A 26,828-nucleotide genomic window follows, 5' to 3' on the forward strand; every position below is an offset into this window, starting at 1 on the left:
ACCGTGTTAGTGGTGGTGTACTGGTTTGAACTAGTAGTGGTGATTAAACTTTCATGTTGTGGTTGTGTCCCTGCCTTGCCGCTGTCTCAGACCTGACTCAAATAGGAGAGAAAATCCTCTCAGTTCCTTTGAGGTGATTGATTGAGCCTTGCCTCGCCCACAGTGCTGGGCTGTCAGTGTTTGGGCCATTTAATGGTCAGTCAAGTTCAATCAAACATAAATTAAGAAAAGGAAAAAAAAAAGGTGGATGGATTTAAATTACTATTTGAGCATGGCCTGTTTAATAGTGCTATCTAATAGTGACTGTGTGCTTTTTCGTCACCCTTCCTCTTTTATGCTCCTTTTTCAGCCTGGATGGGAAGAAAGAGTTCACACAGATGGACGCACCTTCTACATTGACCACAGTAAGATGGTGTTCTGTCTCCTAACTTATTGTCACTGTTTATTAAGCCATTGATTATAGCTTTGACTATTTGTTTAGTTTAAAAAATGTCAGAAATAGAAAAAATCCTGACTGTACATTTCCCACAACCCAAGCTCTCCAGAATACTTGTTTTATCCAACCAAGAGTCCAAAACCCCAATAAAACAGAGACAACCAGCAAATCTTCACATTTTAGAAGCTGAAACCAGCAAAGGTTTCAGATTTCTGCTTAATTCGTGACTTGACCAAATTAATGATTCATTTTTATTTAAATGACTAATTATTTCTGCACTGGATTTCACTCAAGTCTCGGTGGAGCCTCATACCTAAAAAGGTTCTATCATTTGTGTTTGCTTCACCCAGATACAAAGAACACACAGTGGGAGGACCCTCGCCTGCAGAGTCCAGCCATCACAGGACCTGTAAGTAGCTTCCTCATACTCCTTCAGACAGCGCTCTGCCACAACAGTGTTGTTACACGGAAACAACAGCTTCTTCTTTTAACACTGTAGCTCTATCTGTCACACACTATCATCGAGCCTTAGTGTGTCCTTACACGGCAGAGATAAATCACTTTGTCGCTGCAGTTGTCACTTAACATGCCAGCACCTTCTTGTCATTCTGTGTACCACTACAGATATTGGCCTCCCTTTTTGCCAACTCCCAGCTCCAAGTCACACTCTGTGTAGTTCAGTACTCCAGTACTTCAGTACTCCTTAACTCCTTACAGATGACTCCTTACCTAATGTCGGTATTGAACATGGTTTGGCCTTACCGCTGCTTTGATTCCGGATTGTATTCTTTGTCTTCTGTGCAGGCTGTTCCCTACTCCAGAGAGTTCAAGCAGAAATATGACTACTTCAGGAAGAAATTGAAGAAACCTGTAAGCAGTGGTTTTAAAACACAGATCTGTCTTGTGTTTGTGGGGTTTCACTGGGGGAATGTTTGCATAACAATGCCAGGGCAAAGCTAAATTTGATAAAAAATCCACAGCTTCTCCTCACACGAAAGGATGATGTAATTTGCTTCTATTTTGATTATCCTTGATTGCATACTTATTTAACTTTCTTCACAATGTCTTTAGCACTGTGTGACAGAGTTTGATATGTTTGTTGCCTGTTAAATATTAATTGCAATCACATTCTTTGTCATCAACACTTGGTAGGTGGGGTGCAGAATTGCACGCCTCTGCCTGTTTTTTTTTCCTAGCTGTTGTTTTTTAATGTTGGAATCTTTTGTGAAAAGTAACAGTAACAACTGAGCCGAGAGAAACTTTCCAAATGTTGACACAGCGCTCAGTTTAATGCTAGAGCACATCTAAAGTCAGCAGTTTAATTGGTGTACTGAGGGTAATATCTGCACTGATCTGTTTTCAAAGAGGAAGCAGATGTATTTTTTCTGTATTCTATTTTTTTTTTTGATACAATAATGTGATAGATGATTTCAGTAGGCCGTAGTCTTTTCAGAAAGTATCCAGCCCCCCTTACTTTTATTGCTTTTTGCACTGTTTCTGCCTGAATTATGCAGTCTGCACTTTACAACAATCTTCATTTAATAATTTACATGAAATAATGAGATGGTAAAGGCTTGTGAAAATCATGCTACACAAGCCTTTTATAAATGATATATAATTTGTGTTCATATAATTTTTTATATAATTTTTTTTTGTTTTTTTAAAGTATGCATTTAAGTGAGTTCTTTGTGAATTGCTCCAGGCTGACATCCCCAACCGATTCGAGATGAAGCTGCATAGGAACAACATCTTTGAAGAGTCGTACCGTCGCATCATGTCCCTGAAGAGGCCGGATGTTCTAAAGGCACGGCTGTGGATCGAGTTTGAGTCAGAGAAAGGGTTGGACTACGGCGGTGTGGCCAGAGAGTGGTTCTTCCTTTTATCTAAGGAAATGTTCAATCCTTACTATGGCCTGTTTGAGTACTCTGCCACGTAAGTCTCTGCTTATTTGCATGTACTTGCTTTAGACTTGCAGAGCTGCCTCTGACTGAAGAAACCCATGAGGCTTTTATTACAGGACATAGTTACGCAGCACTGACGTAGTAAGGGAATCAGACTATATGTTTGCAGTCATGGAAAAATTCTTCTCTTTCTCCACAAAGGTGGAGTAAGGGGTGGAGACTGTTGTATTGTTTCCCTATGAGACTTAAAGTTTCCTTCCACTTTGATTAACTTTTCCTCTCATTCAAAAAGCCATCCTGGAACAAATGTTTCCCACATACGGTACACGTCAAGATAATCAAAGTGTTGTGTGTTCTGTTACTTTTCTTGGCACCAATAGATGATGACTCAGTTGATTATCTCTAATTTTTGCCACAAAGGGCAAAGGTAACAAAAATAATTCATTTAGATTGAGCTATTGAAAAGGCAAAAAGTTGAAAAATGAAACCTTTCTTTAATTAATGTTTGCTTGACCTCATTTTCAAAAAGCTGACTGTTCTGAGCATTACTGAATAACCTGGTAATGGAACCCTTTCTTCCTCTGTGTCTGTCCAGGGACAACTACACTCTCCAAATCAATCCCAACTCTGGCTTGTGCAACGAGGATCACCTCTCCTATTTCAAGTTCATCGGGCGTGTGGCAGGAATGGCTGTGTTTCATGGAAAACTACTGGATGGTAAGCTGATTGATGTTTGATCCTGTTTGCTTTTTGTTATTATGATTGTGTATTTTCAGGTTTCACATGTGTGAGAACACCTCCACAGCCTTTTCATTCAGCCCTTTCACTTTTTCTCCCCACACACAATGTTACAGCACTGTGTTGATGTCTTCTTTCTCAGGTTTTTTCATCCGACCGTTTCTACAAGATGATGCTGGGAAAACAGATCTCTCTTAAAGACATGGAGTCTGTGGTAAGATCTCATTGCAATTAGATTATTAACTGAGTGACTGTCTAAACATGCTGCACATCTGAGCCACTAAGTGTGGTATTGTGAATAGGCTAAACTATGTATTGCAGTGAACATGCCTTTAATTTGCTAATTCTTTTAATTATGTCAACAATCTGCATTTTTTTTATTAACAACTGTGCAATGAACACTGACCCACAGGGCTGATTCTTTGATTTGAATAGTTGTACATTAATGCAGTTTTGACAAAGCAAAGAATGAAACCCACAGCCCCTCTAATAAAAGAGCCAGAAGCCAATGAATGATTTTTTTCTTTGTGTTGCTTTATTATTTGCCCTGCAGGACAGTGAATACTACAACTCTCTTAAGTGGATTCTGGAGAATGATCCCACTGAGCTGGACCTGAGGTTTTGTATTGATGAGGACAACTTTGGACAGGTGCGCTGGCCTAAAATCAGTCACTCTGAATTTGTTGAAATCTCTATTCATTTTGATTGTAGAGTATTTCTGATTGAAGCATCAGAAATATCCTCACCTTTATTTTCCTTGTGCTTTATTCTTTCTTAGACGTACCAGGTCGACCTGAAGCCCAGCGGCTCAGACATGGTGGTCACCAATGAGAACAAAAAAGAATACATAGAGTAAGAAATATAGATTATAAATATTTTCCTTCTTATTTCATCCTTGGTCTTTTTATGAATAGATATAGACCTTCATATATAATTACCATAAAACTGTATCATCAAACATTAACCTAAACTATCCACAAATAATCTTCAAAAATCATTTCTCCAACAGCCTGGTCATCCAGTGGAGGTTTGTCAATCGGGTCCAGAAGCAGATGAATGCCTTCTTGGAGGTATTTATGTTGCAGTAATACTACTTATCACCATGTGGGGGCAGTGTGACCACAGACTTTGTTTTGGCATGTCTGAGGCCCATTGTACAAGGCTTAAACTGAGCCTCTGCATTTAAACCAGAACCTACTTAAATTAATTTGCTTTAATTAATTTGCTTTCCAGACTTATTGATATTTGTTAAATTGTTCTGTAGTTATGTTGCATTCATTGTACTTTCATGAGAATTATGTTGCCATAATTTCTTTTTTGTTAAATTTCCAGGGATTCACTGAGCTCATTCTCATAGATCTGATCAAGATCTTTGATGAAAACGAACTGGAGGTATGGATATGATTAGTCTGTTAATCAGTGAGTCTGAATCTGTTATGCGATCGATTGTTATGGTTATTTTTGCAGCAAAAATATGAATCACATCACTTTGGAGATGAACATTGTATTTATTGTATGAAATGCTGTCTGAGATGAAAGGTAGAAGTGGCTGTAATTATTTTTTTCCTTTTCTCCTTCCCTCCTTGTTACTGTGTAGCTGCTCATGTGTGGTCTGGGTGATGTCGACGTCAATGACTGGAGACAACACACTGTTTACAAGAATGGCTACTGCCCCAACCATCCTGTTATACAGTGGTTCTGGAAGGTGTGTGTGTTATATTTTTATATATATATATATATATATCCACACACGCACAGGATATACATACAATAAAAACATGCCTTCACGCAAAAACAGATTACAAACATTTACTATCTAAATCTTCAGCCACATGTTGCAACATATTAGTCATGGAAGCTGGTTCTTTCACAATAAAAGTTAGTTCCAGTCATTTTTCCCTCCATCCGCCATGTGGCAGGTTTGCTGGCCTCGCTTTTGAGGATCAAAGTCTGTTTGGAAGAGCAGGCTTGTTTGCTCTGATGAAAGAGCCTAAAGTAATTGTACCTGCCCTGGTTATCATCTGCTCCAGGTTTAACACACACACTAGCACAAGCTATAATTTGTGCATGTATATTTTTTCTCTCACACACACACACTCAAAGACAACAGTGTCAAGTTATCTGATTAAGTGAACCAGCTCAAACAACACAAAAACACACACTTGTACTTCTATCTTTGTGAGCACATGCACTGACATAATGCATTCCCTTGCCCCCTACCCTAACCTCAACCATCCTAGTTCTAACCTGAGAACTAAAACCAAGTCTTAACTCTCAAACAGCCATTTAAAATTTTGGGGACTGGCCAGAACGTCCTCATTCTAAAAGACAGGTCTTCACAAAGATAGAAGTACACACACACACACACACACAGAGAGAGAGAGAAGCTACATTGCAAAACTCTCATCAAAGGCATTTGTGTTTTCAGTCATTTCTTAATCTTTTCTGTGATAGATGTCAGAGAAATTATCAGTTTTAAATTACTTCTTTATGATTATGGTGATTGTTGTCTGACAAATGAATTATTTTCTGTAATAAGTTTGATAAATAAGTTTTGTACTCTGTAAACTAATTGTCACTGAGAGATTGTTATCTTTCCTCTTTTTCAGGTTGTCCTGTTGATGGATGCTGAAAAGAGAATCCGACTCCTCCAGTTTGTTACGGGAACGTCTCGAGTGCCAATGAATGGCTTTGCTGAGCTTTATGGTAAGTGAACTCACTAAATAAGTTCAGGTTTCTTTTATTTCCTACCTATATAACAGGATGACTTTAAAAAAAAAAAAAAAAATAAAAAACATACATTACCTGTTACAATTGCAGGGCCTGAATTTTATGTAACAGTGACACAGAAATAGATTTTCCAGAAAAGATGAGTCAACACTGTTGCTGTTCCTAGAACTGAATTACTATCATTGTACACATACAGATAGATAACTGTGTCAAACAGATGAGGAAGGACAGAAAATGTATGATTAGGTGAAAGATTAGGCTAAAATGTTACATCTATTTATATAAAATACTGTATGTTATCAAAGTTTGGCTCAGGTTTTTTTGATAAATAGCATTCCCAACGTTTTTGCACAGTTCTAAAGAATTATGCATTAGGCTGTAAATGATTAAATGACTAAAAACAAAAAAAATCATTATTTATGTAAAATGCAATAATTGCCAAAATGCTCTCCTTCCTCCTCTCTCTGTTGCAATGATTTTAATCAGTTGAATTGACCTAGAGGTTAAATCTGTGGTATAATAAAAGCATTTCTGGATCATGTCAATGTTGTCACCATAATTATGATTTCTTCTTTTGTGCCAGGTTCTAATGGTCCTCAGCTGTTCACAATTGAGCAGTGGGGAACACCAGATAAGTTGCCAAGAGCTCACACATGGTATGTCACACACACACACACACACACACACACACACACACACACACACACACACACACACACACACAGGTATACTTACAGCCATGCCACCAGCTTTCAGTACTTAGTCACACACTGTTTTGAGCAAAATGCTAATATCAGCATGATAACATGCTCTCTCTCAATGACGGTGCTAATATGCTTATGCTAAGCAGGTGTAATGTTCCACCATCTTAGTTAATATGCTAACATTTGCTAATCAGCATTAAAGTACAGCTGAGACTGACGGTAATATTAGTTGTGGATGTATTTGGTCCCAAGAAGATCACCAGAGTTATTCAGTTCAACCTGAGGGGATCATGAATGTCTATTCGCTAGACTTCATGGCAATTCTTTTAATAGTTGTTGAGATATTTCAGTGTGGACCCAAGCTGACCAGCTGACCAACAGACTGACTTTGCCATGTATAGAGCCATGCCACTAGCATGGCTAAATGTACTCAGCTTAGTACACAAAAATCAAGTACTTAATTTTTGTATTTTGAAGCAGATTACTGTGATACCTTTTTTAAATTTGTCGATAAAATGTTTACCTCCTCAGTTTCAACCGCCTGGATCTGCCAACCTACGAATCATTTGAAGACCTGAGAGAGAAACTCCTCATGGCTGTGGAGAACGCACAGGGCTTCGAGGGGGTCGACTAAAACTGACCGGACCCAACCAACAATTTAGAAACAAAAAACAAAACAAAACAAAAAGCCACAGGGATGTCAAACCAGCTGCTGTAGCAGTTCTGTGCGAGCATGTTGTACTGTAATGCCTGACTGTGAGCCACCAACACAGCACAGTGGTTTGAGACTGTACAGCGACTTGTCGAGCCAATATGCCTACGTCTTTATATCTTTTCAGTGTGGGTGGGTCACTCCTTTAAGGTGCTGGGGAAAGAAAGGGAGCGTTAACACTGTCGAATGCTGAAATCTGTTATCCACAGGCATGAGCGATGAATGGCGAGACCTGGCCCCTGATCCGCTGTTTCTTTCCCCTCTACCCTTGTCCTGTGAAAATCTCCAGTGCTGGAAAACACTAATGCATTTCAATAGCTCCTTTACGTATACTATAGCACAGTATTTGAGCACCCTTCAGCGGAAGGGTCTTAGCATGGCCTTAATCTGGCTCCTACATGCACTATTTCTCTAAGAAACTGCAATGGCACTATGATCACAACTCTCTCAAATCCTTAGACCAACACCAGATTACCTTAGGAATGCTAGCCAATCACATTTCAGGAAATCGGCCACACCCCTCCGTAGAGCCTTGTTTATGTTGTGTGATCAGAAATCGCCGCTGCAGCCTTTTTGTAGAATAATGTTTTTGTTTTCTTTTATTAACCACTGGTAAGGATTCAAGAGAGGGGGATGACATAATCCCCAGAGATGATTTTTATAGTTTTTGTCGTCATGAACTTTTTTTTTTTTTTTAATCATTGATATAATTCTTGCAGGAAAATACTCTCAACGTATTTGTACTGATGAACAATGTTGTTTACTATTTTGATGATTCTATATGACATGGTGTGTGAAGTGTAAATCTGGCTAGTCTGGGAAATGATTAATCCATATCATTTGTTATGGTGATAGCAAATGTGTTGAATAAAATGGTTTTTATTGTAGTGCTATGAAAGCAGCATGAAACTGTATCTTGTGTTTGCTTTGACTACATAGTAATTTGGACGTGTAATCGGTCTCGAGTTTGGGAAGGGAAAACAAACTGTGGGGTAGTTTCTCTGAGACGTCATGATTATATTAATATTCTCATGCCTGTTGCTGTTCATAATGCTGTAAATTGTTCTTGGAAAAAAAACCCATTTTAAGTTCTTTCATGATATATAAATATATGTATGTATTACATTTAACAGAAGTATTACTGATCAACAACACTAAAATGAAGCTGTGTGTGTGCGCGCGGGTGTTTGAGAGAAAAGCTGTGATTGCCACTGAATATAAAGCAGCACGTTTCTTACAAAGAAATTTTTTTTCTTTTTTATGTTTTTGTTTCTCTCTCCTTTTTCTAACACCATTGAACCTAAAGGGCACTTTATAGATCACTCTGAGGTCATGTCGCCTATTGTATGTCTTGTCATTAACTTGAATGTGATTCTTTTTTTTCCATTCAGAGCACTTACCTGGTGCAATATAAATAGTCTGTAAATCTGGGCTGCTGCTAAAGTAGAAAAAGTTGACAGAGGTGAAGCAGAGACTTCACATCCTTTAGTATTCTCTGTTGTATCCCTTCTTTTGTCCCTTTTCCTCCCTTGTGTTTCCTTTTTCCTGTGATCCAACCACTCAAACTGACCCCATAAAGATTTTTTTAAAAGGGTTTTCTTCTTTTTTTTTTAATAAATGATGTGAAATATCACTTTTGTTAAAGATTCCACCACTCTCTGCAACTCTTTGTGGTTCATTTAACTTCAGTCAAATAAAAATGAAACTTCTCAGACTGTGTTGTTTTACTCATTAGAGGTAGAAACATAATTAGACAACCCATGAAAACTTGATAAACTGTAGATAGAAGTAGATCGGGAAGCAGTTACTCTCAGTTACTGTAACAGTCCTGTATAAACTTTTCAATTCAAAAAAACTTTACAGAACTTTTAACTATTACTTTGAAATATTCATAATTATTAACCCACACTAGCCAAACTAAATAAAGGAATAAATGAATCCACATTTACCCTAAAATTAATTAGCCTTTTCCACCAGTGGAAAGCTACAAAGTATATTTATTCAAGTAGTGTATTTAAGTAGAACCATGAGTTTTTGTTTACTTGAACTTAATTACATTTGACATTTTATGTGATTGCAATAGTTACTTGCAAAATTTAAATTTAAAATCTTAAACATGAACATCTTCTAAATGTGGTTATATTGTTATAGTCCAGTTCATCAGTATGCAGAATAAATAAAATGTTTCTCCACTTGAATTTGCACAATACCCCTGTAATACCTACGGGACTCCTTCACAACTGAAACATATTGAAAGGGGCCATTCTGGGTATTGGGTATTTTTACAAGTGATACTTTTTGTTGATATTATTTACACTAGCAAAATTTAAAATGCTAAAATTGACATGAATGATACTTTTGCCTGTTTTATGTTTGACCTTTACACCTGTAAATATTTCTGCCATCACTTTTAATCAGTTCTAGCTTAAACTTTCTGAAAATACCAGAATGGCCCTTTAAGTGTAGCAGTTGTATAGCTAGGAACAGGAACATGACCCTTTAACAGGAGGTCACAGGCTGTACTCCAACATGGATGGGTGCTGCTGCTGCTGCTGCCGAGGGTCACTGTTTTCATTGATTCACATTATAGATGAATTCTTGAAATCCAGCCAATCACATCACAGTTTCCTCACATCCAAACACCTGTTGATAAAAACACCTTTCAGAGATTTCAGAGAATAAGTGTACCTGTCTTTAGAAATTAATAAGACTTAAAACTCTTTGTCACTCTCTCTCTCTCTCTGTGTGTGTGTGTGTGTTCGCACGTGGTGTGGTGAAGGGACCTCAGTTCATTCACACAGGCAATCTAGGAGTTATCAGCTCCAAGGACAAGCAAATAAAAGCCACCCTGCCAGTCCGGGAACATTTTATCGAGACCTCCTATCCTCGATCTGGTCACAAACAAACCGACAGCCAACTCTTCTTTAGATCCACCTTCAAAAACATTCCACCTGCTCGGAAAAAAAAGAAAAAGTCACGAAGTACAAATGAGAACAAATCTGTTGTTTGAGCTGCATATAAGTGGACTAAAATATTAACATTACTGTTAATAGAATGAATCAAAGTTCAAACACATCACTTTGGTTTCCTGTAAAAGACGAGGCCATTCTAGTAAAGGTGAGGCCTCCCAGTCTGACTCTTTACCGTCTGTCAGTCTCTCACAGTTCTCTATTTCTGCGTTACGTCAGAGCAGTGACCTTAATGAAACCCTGACATGCAGCAATGACTGAAAAAGGATGGGAGTAAATTGGAAGCATTGCTTATTCTAATACTCAATATTCCTCTGTCTAATATTACTTCATCTGTGAATCTCATCTGGCAAACCTTCAAATATTTGATTTTAAAAGCCCATGCAGTATTAAAAAAAAAAGAAGAATTTGCCAGTTTTTTTTTTTTTTTTTTTTTAAATACAGAATTTAAAACCAGCTTTGGCTAGTTTTCCAAAGCAGATTGCACACACTGCACTTGCCAAATTCTTAATTTTAACACAATATTCCTTCCTAACATAATCAAATGCTCAGGAGAACTAAAGATCACTGTCAGTGTTCTTGCAGTGTGTGTCTGCAAGCAGCTCTGTATTTTAACTTTACCCTAATGACCCCAACCATCACTGCTATAAACTCCAAATGTATGGCAGCGAATGCATTTTTTCTCCTTTTGATTGCTGGCAAAATGGTGCAGTGTATGTAGAGAGCATCTGTTTTACATATACTTTCTAGCATTACAGTATCACTGCACTGTAGCTCACTGTGTTTTAGAAGATGAAACATACAGAGAAATGTAATGTCTGAGGTTTAGTGCCTTGAATAAAAAACAACTATATTGTAGAGAAAGAACAGAAACAGTAAATTACAGTTTTTTATAACAGTTTCTGATAGACACATACAGTTAATGTGCAGTAGCTTTTTAATATTAAAGGGACGAGACCCCCCTAGTTAAAGGACTGCTTTTATTAGCGCCCTCTAGTTGACAGGTTTTAGAATGAAACTGACCCTTGGCGACATGGCATATCACTACTTATACTGTACCTATTAACTATTTTCTATCCATTAAATGTTAACTACTGAGAACTTGGGATTTTGTTCATGGGGACATTTTTCTTTAACATTCTTTGCTTTTGGGTAAATGCAGTGAAGATTTTGAACATATGGAATAAACACATGGAAAGATTTTAACTTCATTTCACTCCATACTGTGTCTGCTGGTTGTGCACCTTGCTCATTTTGCGGTCTTTCAAGTCTTCAGTCAGGATCTATCAGTGAAACTTTGCTTTTAAGGCCCTGTTGCCTCACCAGTTTTTTGGTATACACCCCCCGCCCTCCTTTTCCACCCCTCACCCCTCTACCTCTGGTCAGGGTCGATCAATACTTCCCCTGTAGCTTATCACTAATGTGGAACTGGCTGTTTGTCCAAACTCTGCTCTGTCTACATAAAGACTTGGACGGGACGGGACCCAAACCAAAATGCACCACGGATCACCTCGTGGACCTGCAGCTGCGGATGCACTACTGGACTTTTAAGTGTTTGGGGAACAGAAAAAAAAAAAGAGTCGGGAGACATAAATGTAACAAGTTGGTGCAAAAAGAACAGAGAAAAGAGAGTAGCTGGGAGAAGCAGGGGCAGGAGACTGACTGCTGGGTATGACTGAGTGGCTCTGGAAAGAGGATCCACTTTAGAAATTTGAGGTGAGTTGGTTGTTGTCCTGCAGCGGGTCTGAATACATGTAACTCACACTGTTATTTGCAAAGTTCATCATTCACTTGCTATGTCAAATTTAACGGCTAAAAAAAAAACAAAAAAAAAAACGAGTACCATTTTCAGCTCACAAATGTGATGTAATAAGTTAAAAGCAGAAACAGTGAAGATAGCATAGAATCTAAGGTGACACACACAGTCTGGACAATTTGTATTTATTAACAACATTTTACAAAAATTCATGCAAGATTGATTGTTATGTTGGGAAAAGAGGATCACACAGATGTTCTCTCACTTTGTTGCTTTCTCACACATGCACACACAGCTGCAGTCATCCCCACAATCAGCAGAGAAAGACATGACTGGACTTTAGACACTTTCCGTTTTCTATGGTTTATTTTTGGCACAGAGTTGTTGTAAATGGGTATAAATATACATGGCAAATCATAAATCATACTGTAATTTTAGCTAATGAGTTTTCCACACCACCACCACCATACACTAACACCATGTGAACCTTAACATTTGTTCCTCTCTCCCTTTTTTTCCACTCTCCCTCACTCCATTTGCTCTTTACTGATTCCCTACATCAACAAACAACTTTTTTCCCCCCTCATGTCACCAGGTCATCCAGGCACCAGTGTCTCTCTTAGCAGCACCATCCATCCGCATATCTACAGCAAACGTTGTCCTCCAGAGCTGTGGAGTGTGACAATGGTGTTTGTGTCCTGTGTATCAAACGCCATTATCACACTAAATAGCTACAGTGTGAAAAGGACCTCAGTTATTCCCTCTATTTCCTGTTTTTTCCCCCCTTTCTCCCATTTGTTTGCCTACACATGCTGCAAAGCCTGATAATGTGTCCCCATGTGTCGATAGCGGCTATAGCTTGGGACACGTTACACCATGCAGGAGGGGCAGAGATAGAAATAGATGTAGTGTGTTGATACATTGTACATGATCTCGAGCCTGTGAGTGTGACCTACTTTCTTTTGCATTTGAGGTGCTAATTTGCTGCCAGAGACATTCTCCAGTAAGTATAGATAGGAATAGACGGCCTATTTGTTTTCATGCTCCTGCCATTTCTTTCGCTGTTATCGTTCAAGCTTTTCCAACATGTAAACAGGTCATCTAATTTAAGCGATTGTAACACTGTTTTTTACGGCTGTACAATTGTTTTTAATCATGCAAATGATGTAAATAAAGTTTTGTTATTTTTTGTTTTAGTGACCGTTTGCACATTAGCCATTCCCAAGAATGAAACAAAACATGTTCACATTTTGTAAAATCCTTCAACCCCCAGCCCCATTCACACGCACAAGCAGATATTTGCATGTTAGCACACGCACATGGTCAAAGTCATGTTGCAATACTCCCCCCAATCCCAGAAACAATCCCAATCAGAAAGCATACTCAACCAGCAACATCTCTTTAATAACAAAGACCTACTGTTTTTCTTACACATTGGCCACAGCCTCAACCTGAAACAGCCATGCTGGCAATTTGGGTCAGGGATTTAAAAGGCAACAGTGAGAGTAGGACAGAGAGGTTTATGACAGTGACAGTTGGAGAAACGCTGCTGAGATCATATGGACTGTGTATGTAAGTAGCTCAGGCTGTGGTTGTCAGGTTAGTGTGGTGTGATTATTGATTTTAGTTCACTTGTAGTTTCACTTACTTCGAGCCAGACCAGTGCATTATATAGATCCTTGAAATGATGCCAGAAATGTGAAATCAATCTAACAAACAGAATTTCATCAGATAATAAAATGACAAATGAATAAATCAGTTTCATTGAATACATTCAGTTATACTTTACGTGAGCTTTTTGTGTACAAAAAGTCTTTTTTTGTTTCCAGAATATAAACATGAGCTCACTGTGAATCAGTATTATAAGTATTATAATAATAATGTAGCATTAAAGTGAATACACCTTCATCAAATACCTTCGTTACCTCACAAACCAAATGCGAAATCCACCCACTCATACTGTGTAACTCATCCCCAAATAACATACAGTATGTCCTTTATACTGTATTTTAACATACAACCTACTTCAAAGACATTTTCTCTAAGCAATTAATTAACAAGTTCATTAATTTAATGAACTAATAGTTTGATACAGAAGTAGAAAACAAGTATAACTCAGCACTGATCTGTAAAGAAAAATCATCACCCATCCTCAATAAAGCAATCTAAGACATCACAGTTCAGCACTGTAGACAAACTACGTTGTGTAACTTTTTCAAGTGTTTGTTAAATTTGTCACAGTTTTTTCCAAAAAATCATGAAATAAGGTTTTTTTTCCCCCTAGATTATAAATATAGCACAAAAAACCCTCATACAGACACGCATCTGTGGTGAAATCTGCATTAAAATAAAAATCTCTGTCTCAAATGTTGATGAAATGTGAGATGAAGCAAGCTCTCTTATGGTTGTGAAAGAATCACTCCCCTCAGATTCAGATGTGTTTGTCTCGTCTGGGCCTGTGGCAGCCCAGGGTATTGACCCCTTTGTTGGGTCAGGCTCTGCGTGAAGAGGTCCAAGTCAGAGAAGCAAACCAAATGTCACAATTTCAACAAATAATCGCAACCTTTGTCCGTGAATTCCCCCTCTTGTTATGACTTGCCCTTCACTGTTGGCCCAAAGGTTTTCTTCTTGGGTGCAGCAGGAAGGTTGGGGTTTGGGTTTCGGAGCGGATGAGGGCTTTTTGGCTTTCGGCTGCAGGGATGTGAGGCCCAGGATCTCGCAGTACTTGTTGCACTGGTGCAAGGCTTTGAACTGGTCAATGAAGGAAGTGGCACAGTTTCCTTTGAAGCCTTTATATCTGAAAAGAAATGAATGAATACATCAATTTGCATACTTCAACTTAGCATCCATAACTGCTCTTGTTCCCAAAAAAATTAAATAAATACTCACCCTTTCTTACAGGTGGCTATTCCCACATCAGTAAGTTTCATTCCCACTCCTGAAAACACAAAAATAAATTAATATAAAAGATTGTAGATCATAATTTGAACCACAATACTTTGCAGATACAACCATTTCTGAACTTGTTTATTTGCAAATATCTTAATAATTTTCCTGACCTTGCATGTCTGTTACCAGCAGGTTGCCCTCAGTGTTGTGGTAGACCCAGTGCTGGAAAGCACAACACTTCTGTCCCGCTTCCGAGTCACGTCTCAGCAGGTTGATCTCTTTGCCATCCTTGACCGAATACTTGACAAAGTCGCCGATCAGCTCCTCCTCCAGTGTGGCGTAGGGGATGTCATTAGTTGGACGGTGAACCAGGTAGATAGGAATGATCCTGGTCATGATCATTAAACAAAGTAATGTCAGCTATAAGAGTGTGGACATGCTGCAGAGTGTTAGCAGTAGTGTACAGTTCATCAGATATGCCACTCACTCTGGGATCTCTCCGAAAGGCTTCAAAAGACTGAGCTGCAGCAGTGTACCCTTTGATGTACTCTCTTGCTGTATTCTGGACCTGACATTCCTACGGAGCAGAAAACAGATGACATTGCATTCTGATGTAACATGTACAGTGCCTAGCATAAGACATTAGACGTAGCTGTGAGGTTCTTACCTCCACAGCCAAGTTAAAGTTCTTCTGAATGAGTTCGTCGTTGTTCTTGGTCCCGTAGCTGATGGCGTTGTGAACTTTGAGAACGCAGGAGTGTCCCGGCAGTAAAAGGGGTATCTGACCCGCCTGCAGCTTGGTCCGGAAAGCCCGCCGGTGCATCCCCTCCCCAAAGTGGACCTTTTCGGTGACAATGCTGACAGGAAGATTGTTTTCAAAGTACTGGTCAGACAGGAAATCTTCTTTAAACATCAGCCTAGAACAGTGGACATCCTCCTCTTCACTTCCCAACTCTACAGGAGCAGCTGGAAAAAAAGATCAAATATCAACAGCTGTCTGCCAAAATCCAAAACAAAACAAAGACATTTTGTAATGTAATTAATTTTGTTCTGAGATCACAACTCACATGAGATGGTCTTTGTAGATGGAGGAATGACAATCTCACTGAGCACTGTGAAGAAATGCAGAGTTTTTTGTCAACCACTTTAAATCTAGTTGGGCACACATTTCAAACAATGCTTACGGCAATCTTTTTTTTTTCACCTTCATATGTTAGCAGGTAGTCCAGGGCGACTGATCCATGCAAGCTGCTGAGCCGACACTGGTACTTGCCCAAGTCTTTGTGAGAAGCATTGGAGATGGTGAGTGACACTCTGCTCTCATCCCCTGCACTTCAGAGAGAGGTCACAAAATAAACAGAAATCCTTCTGCCATTAGAGTAGAAAATAATCTGACATTTGGATTTAGTATCACATTTAAATATATTTTGGCAATCCTAGGACCCTTTGTATGTCAAAAAGATATGATTTGAGTCAGCTGATATGTTACTGTCTCAGTTGTTTCTCTTCTAGAGTTCATGTTGGATAGAGTATTAAGCGAGTGAAGCTGGCTATAGACAGATTTATATATATAGAAGGTAGAGGTTATACAACAGCAGCTACAGCTGTGCAAAAAAGGTAAGTTTTAAGGAAGCAAACTGTAGTAGTATTGCATAACAATTTTTCAGTCTGCTGTCCTACTTTCTCTTGATGCTAATGCTGTAGATTATAGCTTCACTTATACTAAATGAGTGTATTAAGTGTCAGTATAACATTTGTGAAAAATCACATATGATGAAACTAAATACCTTCTCTTGATCTCAGCGAGGACAGTTCCCTCTCTGCTCCAGGTGACAGTGTAGTTGGAGAAGACGGCTGCAAACTGACACCACAGGCACAGGCTCTGAGGGTCCCCGCTCACTGGCACTGCCTGGATGGGCTGCACCACCTTGAGATCTGCAGACATTATTGTATGCTTTTATTATGAGGTTGAATAATGTGTATGGAGGGGAATGTTGGAAAACTGTTCTTATGCTGACAATGTATCATATAAGCATGCTTTAAAGACATAATTGTTTAATGAATATTCCTTACCTTCCTTGGGTGGGATTTTCTGTTTGACCACTTCACTGTACGCCTTTTTACGAGTTGCTTCAGCATCAACTTTGGACTCCTGTTCCTTTGCCTTGATAGAAACATCTGGTTTTGGTAGTTTAGACTCCAAAACACTCAAAATCTTCCCAAACTTATCCTCTGATAAGCGTCGTCTTTTAACAACGTCATCGTTCAGGGGACTGGTGAAGTTTTTTTGCTGGTGGTCTTTATGCTCTGCCGTGATGTGGACGTTGCTCTCCCTGGGAAGATTTAGCCTCTAGCAGCTGAGTCTTTTTCTCTGCACCATCTGACTGCTCACTGTCCTTTTGAGCTTTCTCAGCTTTAGCACCCAGCTTGGCCTCGAACATTTCAATTCTTCCTTTTGCAGTCTTTGGTTTTGCTCCATTCTCTACTTCAACCAGTGGCTCCCCCACACTCTTAAGTGCTGTTGTGTTCTGACTGTGTTTCTTTTTCTTTTTGCTGTGTGGTTTGCTTGGAGCCTTCTCAGCTGTCACATCGGTCTCAATCCCCAATTTAGCCTGACTGTCCTCAAGTCCAGCCGGAGTGTTCTCACTGGTATGATTTTCTCTGGTAAGAGGGAGGTTTTCTTGCTGTTTGCAGGTCTGCTGTGCTGAGACATGATGAGATAAATTCTCCTGCTTCTTGGAGGCCTGCGTACCATGATGATGGCCGGCCGATTTGTCCTTTTTGGAGCGTGTTTTGCTCTCCGAGGTGTTCTTGTGAGTTTTGTGAGGCATCTTCTCTGCTGTTTTCTGATTCAGCTCAGCCCTCTCGGATGGTACAGCTGTGGCAATAGGTTTTGCAACCCTGGAGACAAATGGGTCATTTAAGTCTAAAGTGATGATGGCAACACGGTTCTCCTCTGAGACGATGAAATGATCTGCAGGGATAACAGCCAAGTTTGATAGTTCTCTACTGAGGTCATCAATCTCTTCAATTATTGTTTTTCTCTCAGTGAGGAAACACTCAGAAGTGCAGCTAGTGTGCAAGCCCAGTTGTCCCTCTAGTGAGGATTTCTCAGCAGAGTCTATTGTATTTTCCTTTTTATGAATCAGCTCCTCGCCACCTTCCAGGGATGGTTTGTCAGTAATCCCATCCGCGGTTGGCCAGGGAGCAAAGGGTTGTACGTGATCACAACTGAAGTCTCTGTTGTCATTGAGAGACCTTTTGCAAATCTGATCGCCTTCCAAACTGCTGCTTGTCAGGCAGGCGAGGGAGGAGCCGATACCGAGGGGAGCTAAGGGCATAATAAACTTAGGACTCCCCCACTGTGGCTCCACCTGACATGCTCCGTCAAGGTCTGGTAAAGTGTCAGGCGACACGTGTGTGTGAATGTTGACTTCCAGGCCAGGTTGTGTGTCCACACCTGGCACGTGTGAGTTTGTCAGAGCGTGGGTGGTGAGGAAATGAGGATCTGCTGAAGATTTGGTTCCTTCACCATCAACCTTGGCTGGCCCAAAGCTCCTTTTAGCTTCCTGCTTGGCCACCAAGCCCGGCCCGGAGATACTTTGTTCATCTGTTACTTCACACAGTTCATCTCCAAGGGACTGATAATGAAAATGTGCAAATAATAATAATTATGTTAGTTAATTTTACAAAATTGCATATTTTTTAGACATTTTATTGATTAGAATTTCAATCATTTGAGTGTAAGACTGTCAGACTTCACTGAGTCTGTGATATGATAGGTTATATATGTAATAATACTGTACATAGTATCACTAAACAGGTAGTTAATTTAAAGGAAGGTTTGACAGAAGGTTACAATACCATGCCAGTTCAGACCTGTTTCAATTTTCTGTTCAACACATACCTTTCTATAGAGCCACAAAGCAGACGTTTATGAAACACCATGCTTCTATATCCAATCCCGCAGTCCATATGTCCTGCATGCAAATGAACCTTACAGTGCCACTGTTATAGATGGGAGCTTCAGTTATGCCCTGCTCACCTAAGCCAATCAAAAAGCAGTCTCCCCTGTTGGGGTCCTGATCCTGGGTTTTTATAGGAGATGCGGTGGGAATGGGTGTGTTAAAGGGTACGTACAAAGAGAGAGAGAGAGAGAGAGAGAGAGAGAGAGAGAGAGGGAGCAAGGGGGGAGGTCGTGTTTCAGTCCTCAGCTGTGCTCTCCTCTCAGCCCTCCACCCTGACACGCCATGGATGCATGCTATTATCATTGAACTCTCAGCTATTATTAGATGCCATTTCTGTCCATCTGAAGTTTTCCCTCTCAGGCACTCCCGATTCCTTCAGCTCACACAGCTGTCAGTCTTTGAGATGGGAGCCAAATGACTTAACCAATAATACAGAAACAACCCTGGGTGACAGTCCGTGGGGGTGCAAACTGAATGGCTCCAATTCAAAGCAAGGCGACAATACTCGTGAGTCTCATGTGTGGTGACATACGTGGATATGTGGACTGTAACTCCTGACCGGTTAACAATACTGTAGGTATGACAACACTGACAAGGGCAGGAGTGGGAATGTCTCTTAACGTTCTGGCCGCGTTTCCAAAGCGCATGACTGATTTATCTGTTGGCCAGCATGACTGATGTGAAGGTGATCGCTGTTATTTTCTCTATCGTAAAGGGTGAATCTTTCCACTGCTCTCTCTCTCTCTCTCTCTCTCTCTCTCTCTCCCACCCTCTCTTTGCCACACACTCCAGAGAAAGTGTTGTATGTTTGTGAGTGTGTGGGACCAACACACAGGAAAAAGCACATGCGGTTCCCAAGTTTGGTTGTGAAATATCCACTCATATTTCATGCTTTTCACATCAAGCAGAGCACAAACTTTCACCTGTCAATCACTTCTATAAATCTTACAATACAATGATAAAAATAACCAATACTATATATATAATAGGTCATCTTACCTCCCCAATTATTAGCTCTGTATGTGCATTTAGTTCTTCCAAATCTGTATCCTCTACTATACTCAGTATGACTGGATCTTCATTGCTGATAAAAATGTATGTCCTCCAAGGACTCAACATATCCACCAAACTGAGAAAGCTCTGTATCAGCAAAAGAGGTAGCTCCAGAGAAGGCATCTACACCATATCTTGCAGGAGAGGCCGCCGTAGCACTGGATGAACCCATGGATAAGTGTGGTTGAATGGGGCATGTAAAGGACTCAGCCTGGCTGCTCTGGATTTCCTTTGGCTCCTTTCCTCCTTTAGCAGTAGGTGTTGAATCACACAAAGATTCAGCGCTCCGGGAGCCCTCTCTGTCTCTGAGCTCAGGTCCTGCAGCTTCGAAGCAGCTCATCCCAGAGGACAGAGCTCTCTGGGATGTTTTGTGTCTCTAGGGGCTGATCCTTGACACCCATGGGTGGCTGTGATTGCGCCTGCACTGCTGTCTCCTGACTCTGTCCTTCTTTAGACGCCTCTGTGTCTTCACCGGTATTTACCTCTGCTAGCGCCTGTGTCAAAGCATCTATCTCAGCCCCTATCTCTGTGAAGGCAGCTGTGATGTCCTCCGGTGGGGCGGCGATGATCTCAGTCCAGTCTGACAGAGCGGTTGCCCAGCTGTCCACTGATGACCACCTCTCAACCGGTGGCCCCCAACCTCTGTCGTTTTCACTTGGCCAACCAATCCATTCACTACCAACAGGGTTGTAACCTGACACTTGTGTCTCTCCTGGTAGAAAAGATAAGTCACTCATGGTCGCTGAGAGTCCTCCTTGCGTCACAGAATGACTTGTCCTGTCCAAAACACCCCTGTCTTCTGAATCCTCTACTGCTAGATACTGGCACGCGTCCAGCCACAGCTCGATGGGGCTGTCGCTCTCTGGGGTCAAACCAGTGACCTCTGCTTTCTCTCGTCTCGCATCATTTCCTGACACCAAGCTCACCTCGCAGGCATCCACAGCAGGTGGACTCAGCCAGGTATGTTGGCCCACGTCTGACTCATAGTCCACCACAGCCCGTTCCTCAGCAGAGCTGTGATGACATTTTGCCTGCACGTCTGCTGAATCACACATCAGGACGTGCCTATCAGAGTCATGGTGTGTCTTTTCTCCATCTGTTTCTGATAATGGCTGGCATTCGGGACATTTAATCTCATGGGGATCTGCATTGGGGCTCAGGATAAAGTCCTGTGTCTCACTTTCGAAGATATAAAGGTCTGACACAGGCGCTATAGCTGTGTCACTCTCTAAACTATCTGAGTGAGGTGATAACGACCTTAATGGAGAAGTGGCTTGAATGTGCTCTGAGCTGAAGCTGGGCCTGGAGAGAGGCTCAGTGGTAGACAGCTCCATCAAACCCTTAGAAACAGATGACATGACCCCAAAAGGTTCAGGTGTAGTGTTGTCTTGAATGAGAGAAAAGGCGAGGGATGGCTCTTGTTTAATGTAAAACTCTGAGAAAGTTTCAGATGGGGGTGAAATGAGGTCATGAGAGAGGTGAGGTAAAAGAGGTAATAGAGGTTCTGCTGAGCCAAAATAGGTGTTAACCCTGAGGTCATTATCCTTTAGTACGGGCTCTGAGCAAAGTGACAAACACTCTGACATATCATAGCTGCATGATGAAAGCTTTAAACAGTCTGAGTCCGTGCGATTCTCCTGAGAGAGTCGTGAAAAAGTCTCAGTGGATTTGTCAGCGGGGCCTGAGAGATCTGGCTCCGTCTCTGCTCCTATCTTGTATTCAGAGCGTGAATTCAGCGTGTTTTCTCTGGGACTTTGTAAAAGAGAAAAAGAGTCTAAATCCCCCGTCTGACTGTCTGTGAGAGATGCTGGTGACCGTGTTTGGTCATCTGTGCAGAGGAGTGACAGATCCATCGGGACTAGTGGTTGCGCTGCTCTGGGAGACTGTCAGCAGCAAGACTCCAACTGTCAAACTGCAACTTTTTGCGTAGTGACCGATTGTTTGTGCCTGGTTTTTCTGGTGTCATTTCCTCCCCTGGGTGCAACTGTATCCTTGTGTTATCATTGTCAGTACCTGCAAAGTGAAGCTTGACATTACCAGAGAATAAATATATTGCACAATTTAAGAAAGTAGTTAAAAAAGTAGTAAAGTCAGACAGTCAAATGACCTCTGACCTGAGGCTCATGTGTATATTTACCTCCTCACTATTTGAAGTAAGGCCCACTATCTCCCTCTAGCTGTCACTTTCTGTCACATGGTTATCTTGGCTGCAGGAGATGCCCCTGTAAAAGTGTTGCCTGTATTTTAGAAGCTTTTAAAGGGCACTTGACATACCTTATCAACAGGAAACCTTCCTGTTGTTGTTACTCTGTGGCTGATAAAAATGTCTGGTGTGTGGTTGTGTTGTTAATAGGCTCCAGACTAGAGTCTCCAATTTCTGTTGTTGAACAGCAGAGAGGTAAATAAACATGGATTGTTAATATTATCTGTATATTATTATACATGTATGTGGGATTATGCATTCAATAATTTCCTTTCCAGTCCCTACGTACCAGATTAAAATATACAAGCCCTTAGAGTTATAAATTGTTACATACTGAGAGAATAAAATACCAACAAACCTGTAATTCAACTGGATCAAACAAAACCATTCAGCAGAGAGAGTCTGCAGTTTCAAATGAATACTGATACTGAAACTACACTTGGACATTTCTGTAGTGATTTCATAGTCAGGTAAAACACACTGAAAATTTGCTTAGTTTTCAGGGAATTATATAACTTAAGTAGTTACCATCTTAAAATGTTGATAACCATTTGACAATACACACGTGAGCACTCGAGTAACACTAGTTTCTTAATCTTAAGCTAGGTTTTGTGTGATTTTTCTTTTAGATTACAGCTGCAGTTATTTAGGCACTTAAGTTGTCTATCAGAGCTTAGCTGTCTTCAAAGTGCATGTCTTAAAATGACCTGTGTTTGCTGCCCACTGCAGGCAAACCTGACATACGTGCAGAGGCCTGATATAAAGTGTTGAAGGGTGAGGCTTCAAAACATGCTCCCTGATACGCAAGATTGCAGGAGGAGAGCTGGCGGGCACAGACACTGGAAAAATACCAGCTCATCTTCACCCATGACCTGCATTTGTCACATTCCTGCTGCACTGAAGGACACCTTACTGAGCCCTCGAGCCTGAAATGTTTACTCCGGAACTTTCCGGAAGTCTATCAAAAAATACATTGGATATCAACAAATTTCACACAATTTTCAGGCTCAAAAAGAATAGATAGCCCTGATAAAGTGCTAATCTTAGAGTCAAAAGTCAGTGAACTTAGTGTTCTATAAACATGGTGATGTATCTCAGTAAAATGACTTCCTTGTACATCAGTTAATAACATCCTGTATTAAATTATCTCAACGCCATCCAAGAGAAGTTTCAGTTTTCCTTAAATTGATAGGTCATCACATATAGTACAGTGACTCCATATTTAGATGTGATTACCACATGTAGACTATCCATATGACTATGTTGTAACCTACTTTCAGGGGCACTTGGATATTTTAAATTGAACTGGAATCAATCTTGTTGGTACGGTTGATTAGTGTGTTAGATAAGGCTTGATCTGCACTGACATTAAAAAAACAATAAAGCTGTCAGCACCCCAGTGACTGAGAGCAAGAAAGTGTAATTTGAGTTCATCTTGACTGTCGGTGCCAAAATAGACCCATTCTCGGTCACACAACCCCCCACGAGAGCCCGCTGCATCTTTAAAGCTGTATGTATGTGGATGACTTGCTTGAAAGACGTGATCTAAAGCGCTCTCTTGGCAAATCTGAACACAGTTTTGAAAATAATTACCACAAACTACAGCAATACCCAAGACTGTCTGACAATGAGAGATTACAAAAATAAGCGAGTATTAATCAATATTCATTATATTTGTAAATTACTTTAAGGAAGCTTCCTAATGCATTCTGATGCTTGGCAAATGTAGGATGTGTGCAGTGGTCATGCAGCAAAGTAGAGTGTGTATCAGCCTGTCAGCAGAGTAATTGGCAACATGTTTCATTCCCAAAGAAAAAAAAAACATCTATCAAGTTACCTCACTGTGGACTCATAAATAATAAAAGCATTATTATTCCTTGAGGCATTAAAACAGTTGTCAAGATTGTGAAGGGGATTTCCAGCCATGCAAGTAGTACGTACCCTTTTCATAGCCGTGTAGTTGAGGATATAGACCTATGATGTAGGACATCAGTATGAGCTCAGGCAGAGGCAGCCGTCTCGGGGTGTGAGTCTATTTTTAACTGTTGTCCCCCGCAAGTACAAAGTCAGTTACCTGATATTGCGGGCATGTGCCGATCTTGAACATCTAACACTCGATATCTATATTTACAGACTGATTCAGTGATGGCCTACTTTATAGATTTACTCTTATACTAAAAAAAATGCCTGTTTGGTTGCTTAAGAAATGTTACAAATGGGAGTGCTTGTATTTAGGCCACTTCTGAATGTTGATCATTCATTCATTTTATGTTTTAAACATTTGGCTGACAGAACTGACTTTCATTCAGTGCAGTATAGTAGGAAATACACAGAAAAACATATAAATACTGCAGTGTGACATTGAAAAATAAGACTGGAATTCGGTAAATAAATAAAAAAGTATTCTTTTAATTTAAATTCTCTTCCTCTGTTGTGTTTACAGTCCACCTGTGACACTGAGAGTCACGTTTCTGGCAACATTAACACCACTCTTCACCACCCTGGCGAAGCAACAATGCACTGTTGTCAGTGGCCAAAGCAACTTAATGAGGCCAGACCTTTCTTTGCTTTTATGGAAAATTATTAGTAGTCAATTATCTCACCCCGGTGTGACACTGATTAAATGTGACTTTGTCTCTCATTTAACCAAATTACTCATCTCATAAGTGGTGAACACAAGCTGATCCCTGCTGGCAGGCCATTTTCCAATAATTTGAATGGTCCACTGATTTTTAAGTTATTCAGAAAGTGATAATGATAGTCATGGTGGCCTGCATTTCTCTTGTTTAAAGGCATGAAACAATGATGCCAAGCTTCAAGTGTCCATAGATACTTTATTAGAAAAGTTTTTATTTTTTTATTTTTTTAGATTTAAAGAAATAGTTAAACATTTTGGGGAAACAGTCTTGTTAGCTTTCTTGCTGAGAGGTAGATTAGAAGATTGATACCACTTTCATAGTTGAACAAACACTGACAGGTTACCACAATTTGTTCTACCTCTCTCCTTCATTAAACAAAACTCATTTGTCATCACACACTGACATTGTGAGAAGATAAGTTAAATTCTTCTTGGATTTCTCTCAAGATTAACACTCATACTAATCTCTCTCTCTCTCTCCTAATTCCTTCAGTCTTGGTCTCCTTGAGGCTACACTTGTATGATCCTGCTGCTTAACAGCTTTTAGTGCCCTGTCCCTGCTACAATGCTCCTGTGCATCACTGTCTCTAGCTTCATGCCATACAAAATCTTTCCTTTTGCAGCAGGCGTTCTACTGTGTTCACTAATCTCATGTTTTAAGTAGACCAGACATTCACCATCCCCAGGCCTTTCCAACCACTTGAAAACACTTGAGACAATATTATATTTTGGTTGGCTGTAACACTGCTGGAGACTTATTTTCCATGTACTACCATAATGCAGGTGAATTCCCTGTGTATCTTTCAGTAAACCGCTTCCTAAATATTGTTTCATAATAACACTGAAGGACAGTTTTATAATTGTAATTTAAGGCTGTTATGTCATTGTTCCTGTGACAGTTGAGAGGAACGGATACTTAAACTACTTTAAAATCAGCACATTGTAAATAGTGGTTTAACAACAGGGACCTTCCAATAAAAGAGTAATTCTCAAAGTCTGATTATTTTAAGTCTGACAATAATGAAAAAAAAAATAGACTGTTTATGACTATTTTTAGCTGCTACTTCTCTGAGAACACTGATATCCCCCCACAACTGCATTGGCAAAGCAATGTGTGAAGTCACCATTGTTAGTGTGTGTGTGCATGTGGGAGAAATCAGTGACAGGTTTTATGAATGAAACCCTCCTCACATTTGCACGCACACTACAAAAGGTTTGACTTATCAGTGCAGGTACCATAAACAGAAGATGAGGACACAAACTGTTAAAATGATGTCATGCCCTTTTACTCTTTTCGTGCCGTTATGTAACACTTGTGTCTGTACACCTGTTCTTGTGGTGCCTTGTAAATCTACTAAGCAACAGAGGGAATATTATTGGACTATTTCATGTGTGAGGGAGTTGTTGTTGTTACTCTGCATTGAGATAGGCGATCTTTTTTTCATTTTGCTACAGAAAATATTTAATGGCATTTTCTATTCTATTGAAACTACTTTTTGAGTATTGAAAATAAATAAAGGATATCAATCTAAAATAAAGCTTTGCTCATGATGTGTCATGATATCAGCTGACTGACCAAGCAGCAATTGAATGGGACTTCAATAAGGCAGAAATTGTTATGATGTAGCTGCTAAAAGATGTGTGTGTGTATGTGTGTGTGTGTATGCATGTGAGTGGTTCTCAGAAGCAACACATTAAGGTCTCTGTGAGGAACAGCTGATGGGTTGTAAATGGCAGGTGGACTGTTAGGCAACAAGTGATCTGTACAAAGATTCATTGCATGAAATTGAAAAATAACCACCTCCTGTGTTCAGTAGTAAAGGTACAACTATACAAGCTCGGTATTTATGTGTAAGCATACAAAAGTTTATCTTTATTAAGCACCAGTGAATGTTTGAAAATGCTCTCACAGTCTCAGACATGTTACACCATCTTGAGCATGTTGTTGTGAGGTTTGGGATTGGATGTGGCCCCGTGGACTCATGTAGTCATGGAGAGAGAAGTATCACTGTTACCGAAGCGAGATATATTTTTACACCATGTTGTTGCACAGTGCTCCTCAGCCTGTGGCGTCTGCCCTCCTTTCCCTAAACTCCACAGACAGGACCAGCTGTGCGTCACAACCACGTTT

The 26,828-nt window shown here is 40.1% G+C and overlaps 2 protein-coding genes and 1 long non-coding RNA gene across 5 annotated transcripts in view; 2 read left to right on the forward strand and 1 right to left on the reverse strand.

Moving 5' to 3' along the window:
- Positions 1-8,933, forward strand: part of nedd4l (NEDD4 like E3 ubiquitin protein ligase) — a 43,210-nt gene extending 34,277 nt beyond the window's left edge. Inside the window, 15 exon segments of the mRNA XM_051072929.1 lie at positions 350-404; positions 787-845; positions 1,241-1,306; positions 2,139-2,368; positions 2,933-3,054; positions 3,218-3,234; positions 3,236-3,289; positions 3,629-3,724; positions 3,854-3,927; positions 4,085-4,145; positions 4,408-4,467; positions 4,673-4,780; positions 5,685-5,781; positions 6,389-6,461; positions 7,041-8,933. Of these exon segments, the coding sequence (XP_050928886.1) occupies positions 350-404; positions 787-845; positions 1,241-1,306; positions 2,139-2,368; positions 2,933-3,054; positions 3,218-3,234; positions 3,236-3,289; positions 3,629-3,724; positions 3,854-3,927; positions 4,085-4,145; positions 4,408-4,467; positions 4,673-4,780; positions 5,685-5,781; positions 6,389-6,461; positions 7,041-7,143 (1,275 nt within the window). The 3' untranslated portion in view covers positions 7,144-8,933.
- Positions 8,934-10,615: 1,682 nt separating this feature from the next.
- Positions 10,616-13,135, forward strand: LOC108874083 (uncharacterized). Its single transcript, XR_001959602.2, has 2 exons — positions 10,616-11,906; positions 12,542-13,135. It is a non-coding gene; the product is annotated as an uncharacterized LOC108874083 (long non-coding RNA).
- Positions 13,136-18,323: 5,188 nt separating this feature from the next.
- On the reverse strand, positions 18,324-26,227 carry alpk2 (alpha-kinase 2). 3 transcript variants are annotated; one of them, XM_018662470.2, is made up of 4 exons: positions 24,001-26,227; positions 21,994-22,078; positions 19,803-21,869; positions 18,324-18,476 (listed from the first exon to the last, which is right to left on the reverse strand). In XM_018662470.2, exon 3 carries the CDS (start codon positions 21,707-21,709, stop codon positions 20,168-20,170), a length of 1,542 nt encoding a protein of 513 aa, XP_018517986.1. In that variant the 5' UTR covers positions 21,710-21,869; positions 21,994-22,078; positions 24,001-26,227; the 3' UTR covers positions 18,324-18,476; positions 19,803-20,167. The 3 variants fall into 3 exon arrangements, with proteins under 3 accessions (XP_018517986.1, XP_018517985.1, XP_018517987.1); XM_018662469.2 differs by having other exon boundaries at positions 19,803-21,882; XM_018662471.2 differs by lacking the exon at positions 21,994-22,078.
- Positions 26,228-26,828: the final 601 nt, after the last annotated feature.

The sequence above is a fragment of the Lates calcarifer genome, linkage group LG9 (genome assembly GCF_001640805.2).
Source record: "Lates calcarifer isolate ASB-BC8 linkage group LG9, TLL_Latcal_v3, whole genome shotgun sequence".
Classification (NCBI taxonomy): Eukaryota; Metazoa; Chordata; class Actinopteri; family Centropomidae; genus Lates; species Lates calcarifer.

Bases quoted from the DNA above. Each gene is read 5' to 3' on its own strand.
- alpk2 (XM_018662471.2), bottom strand. From the start codon at position 21,709: ATGGATCTGTCACTCCTCTGCACAGATGACCAAACACGGTCACCAGCA.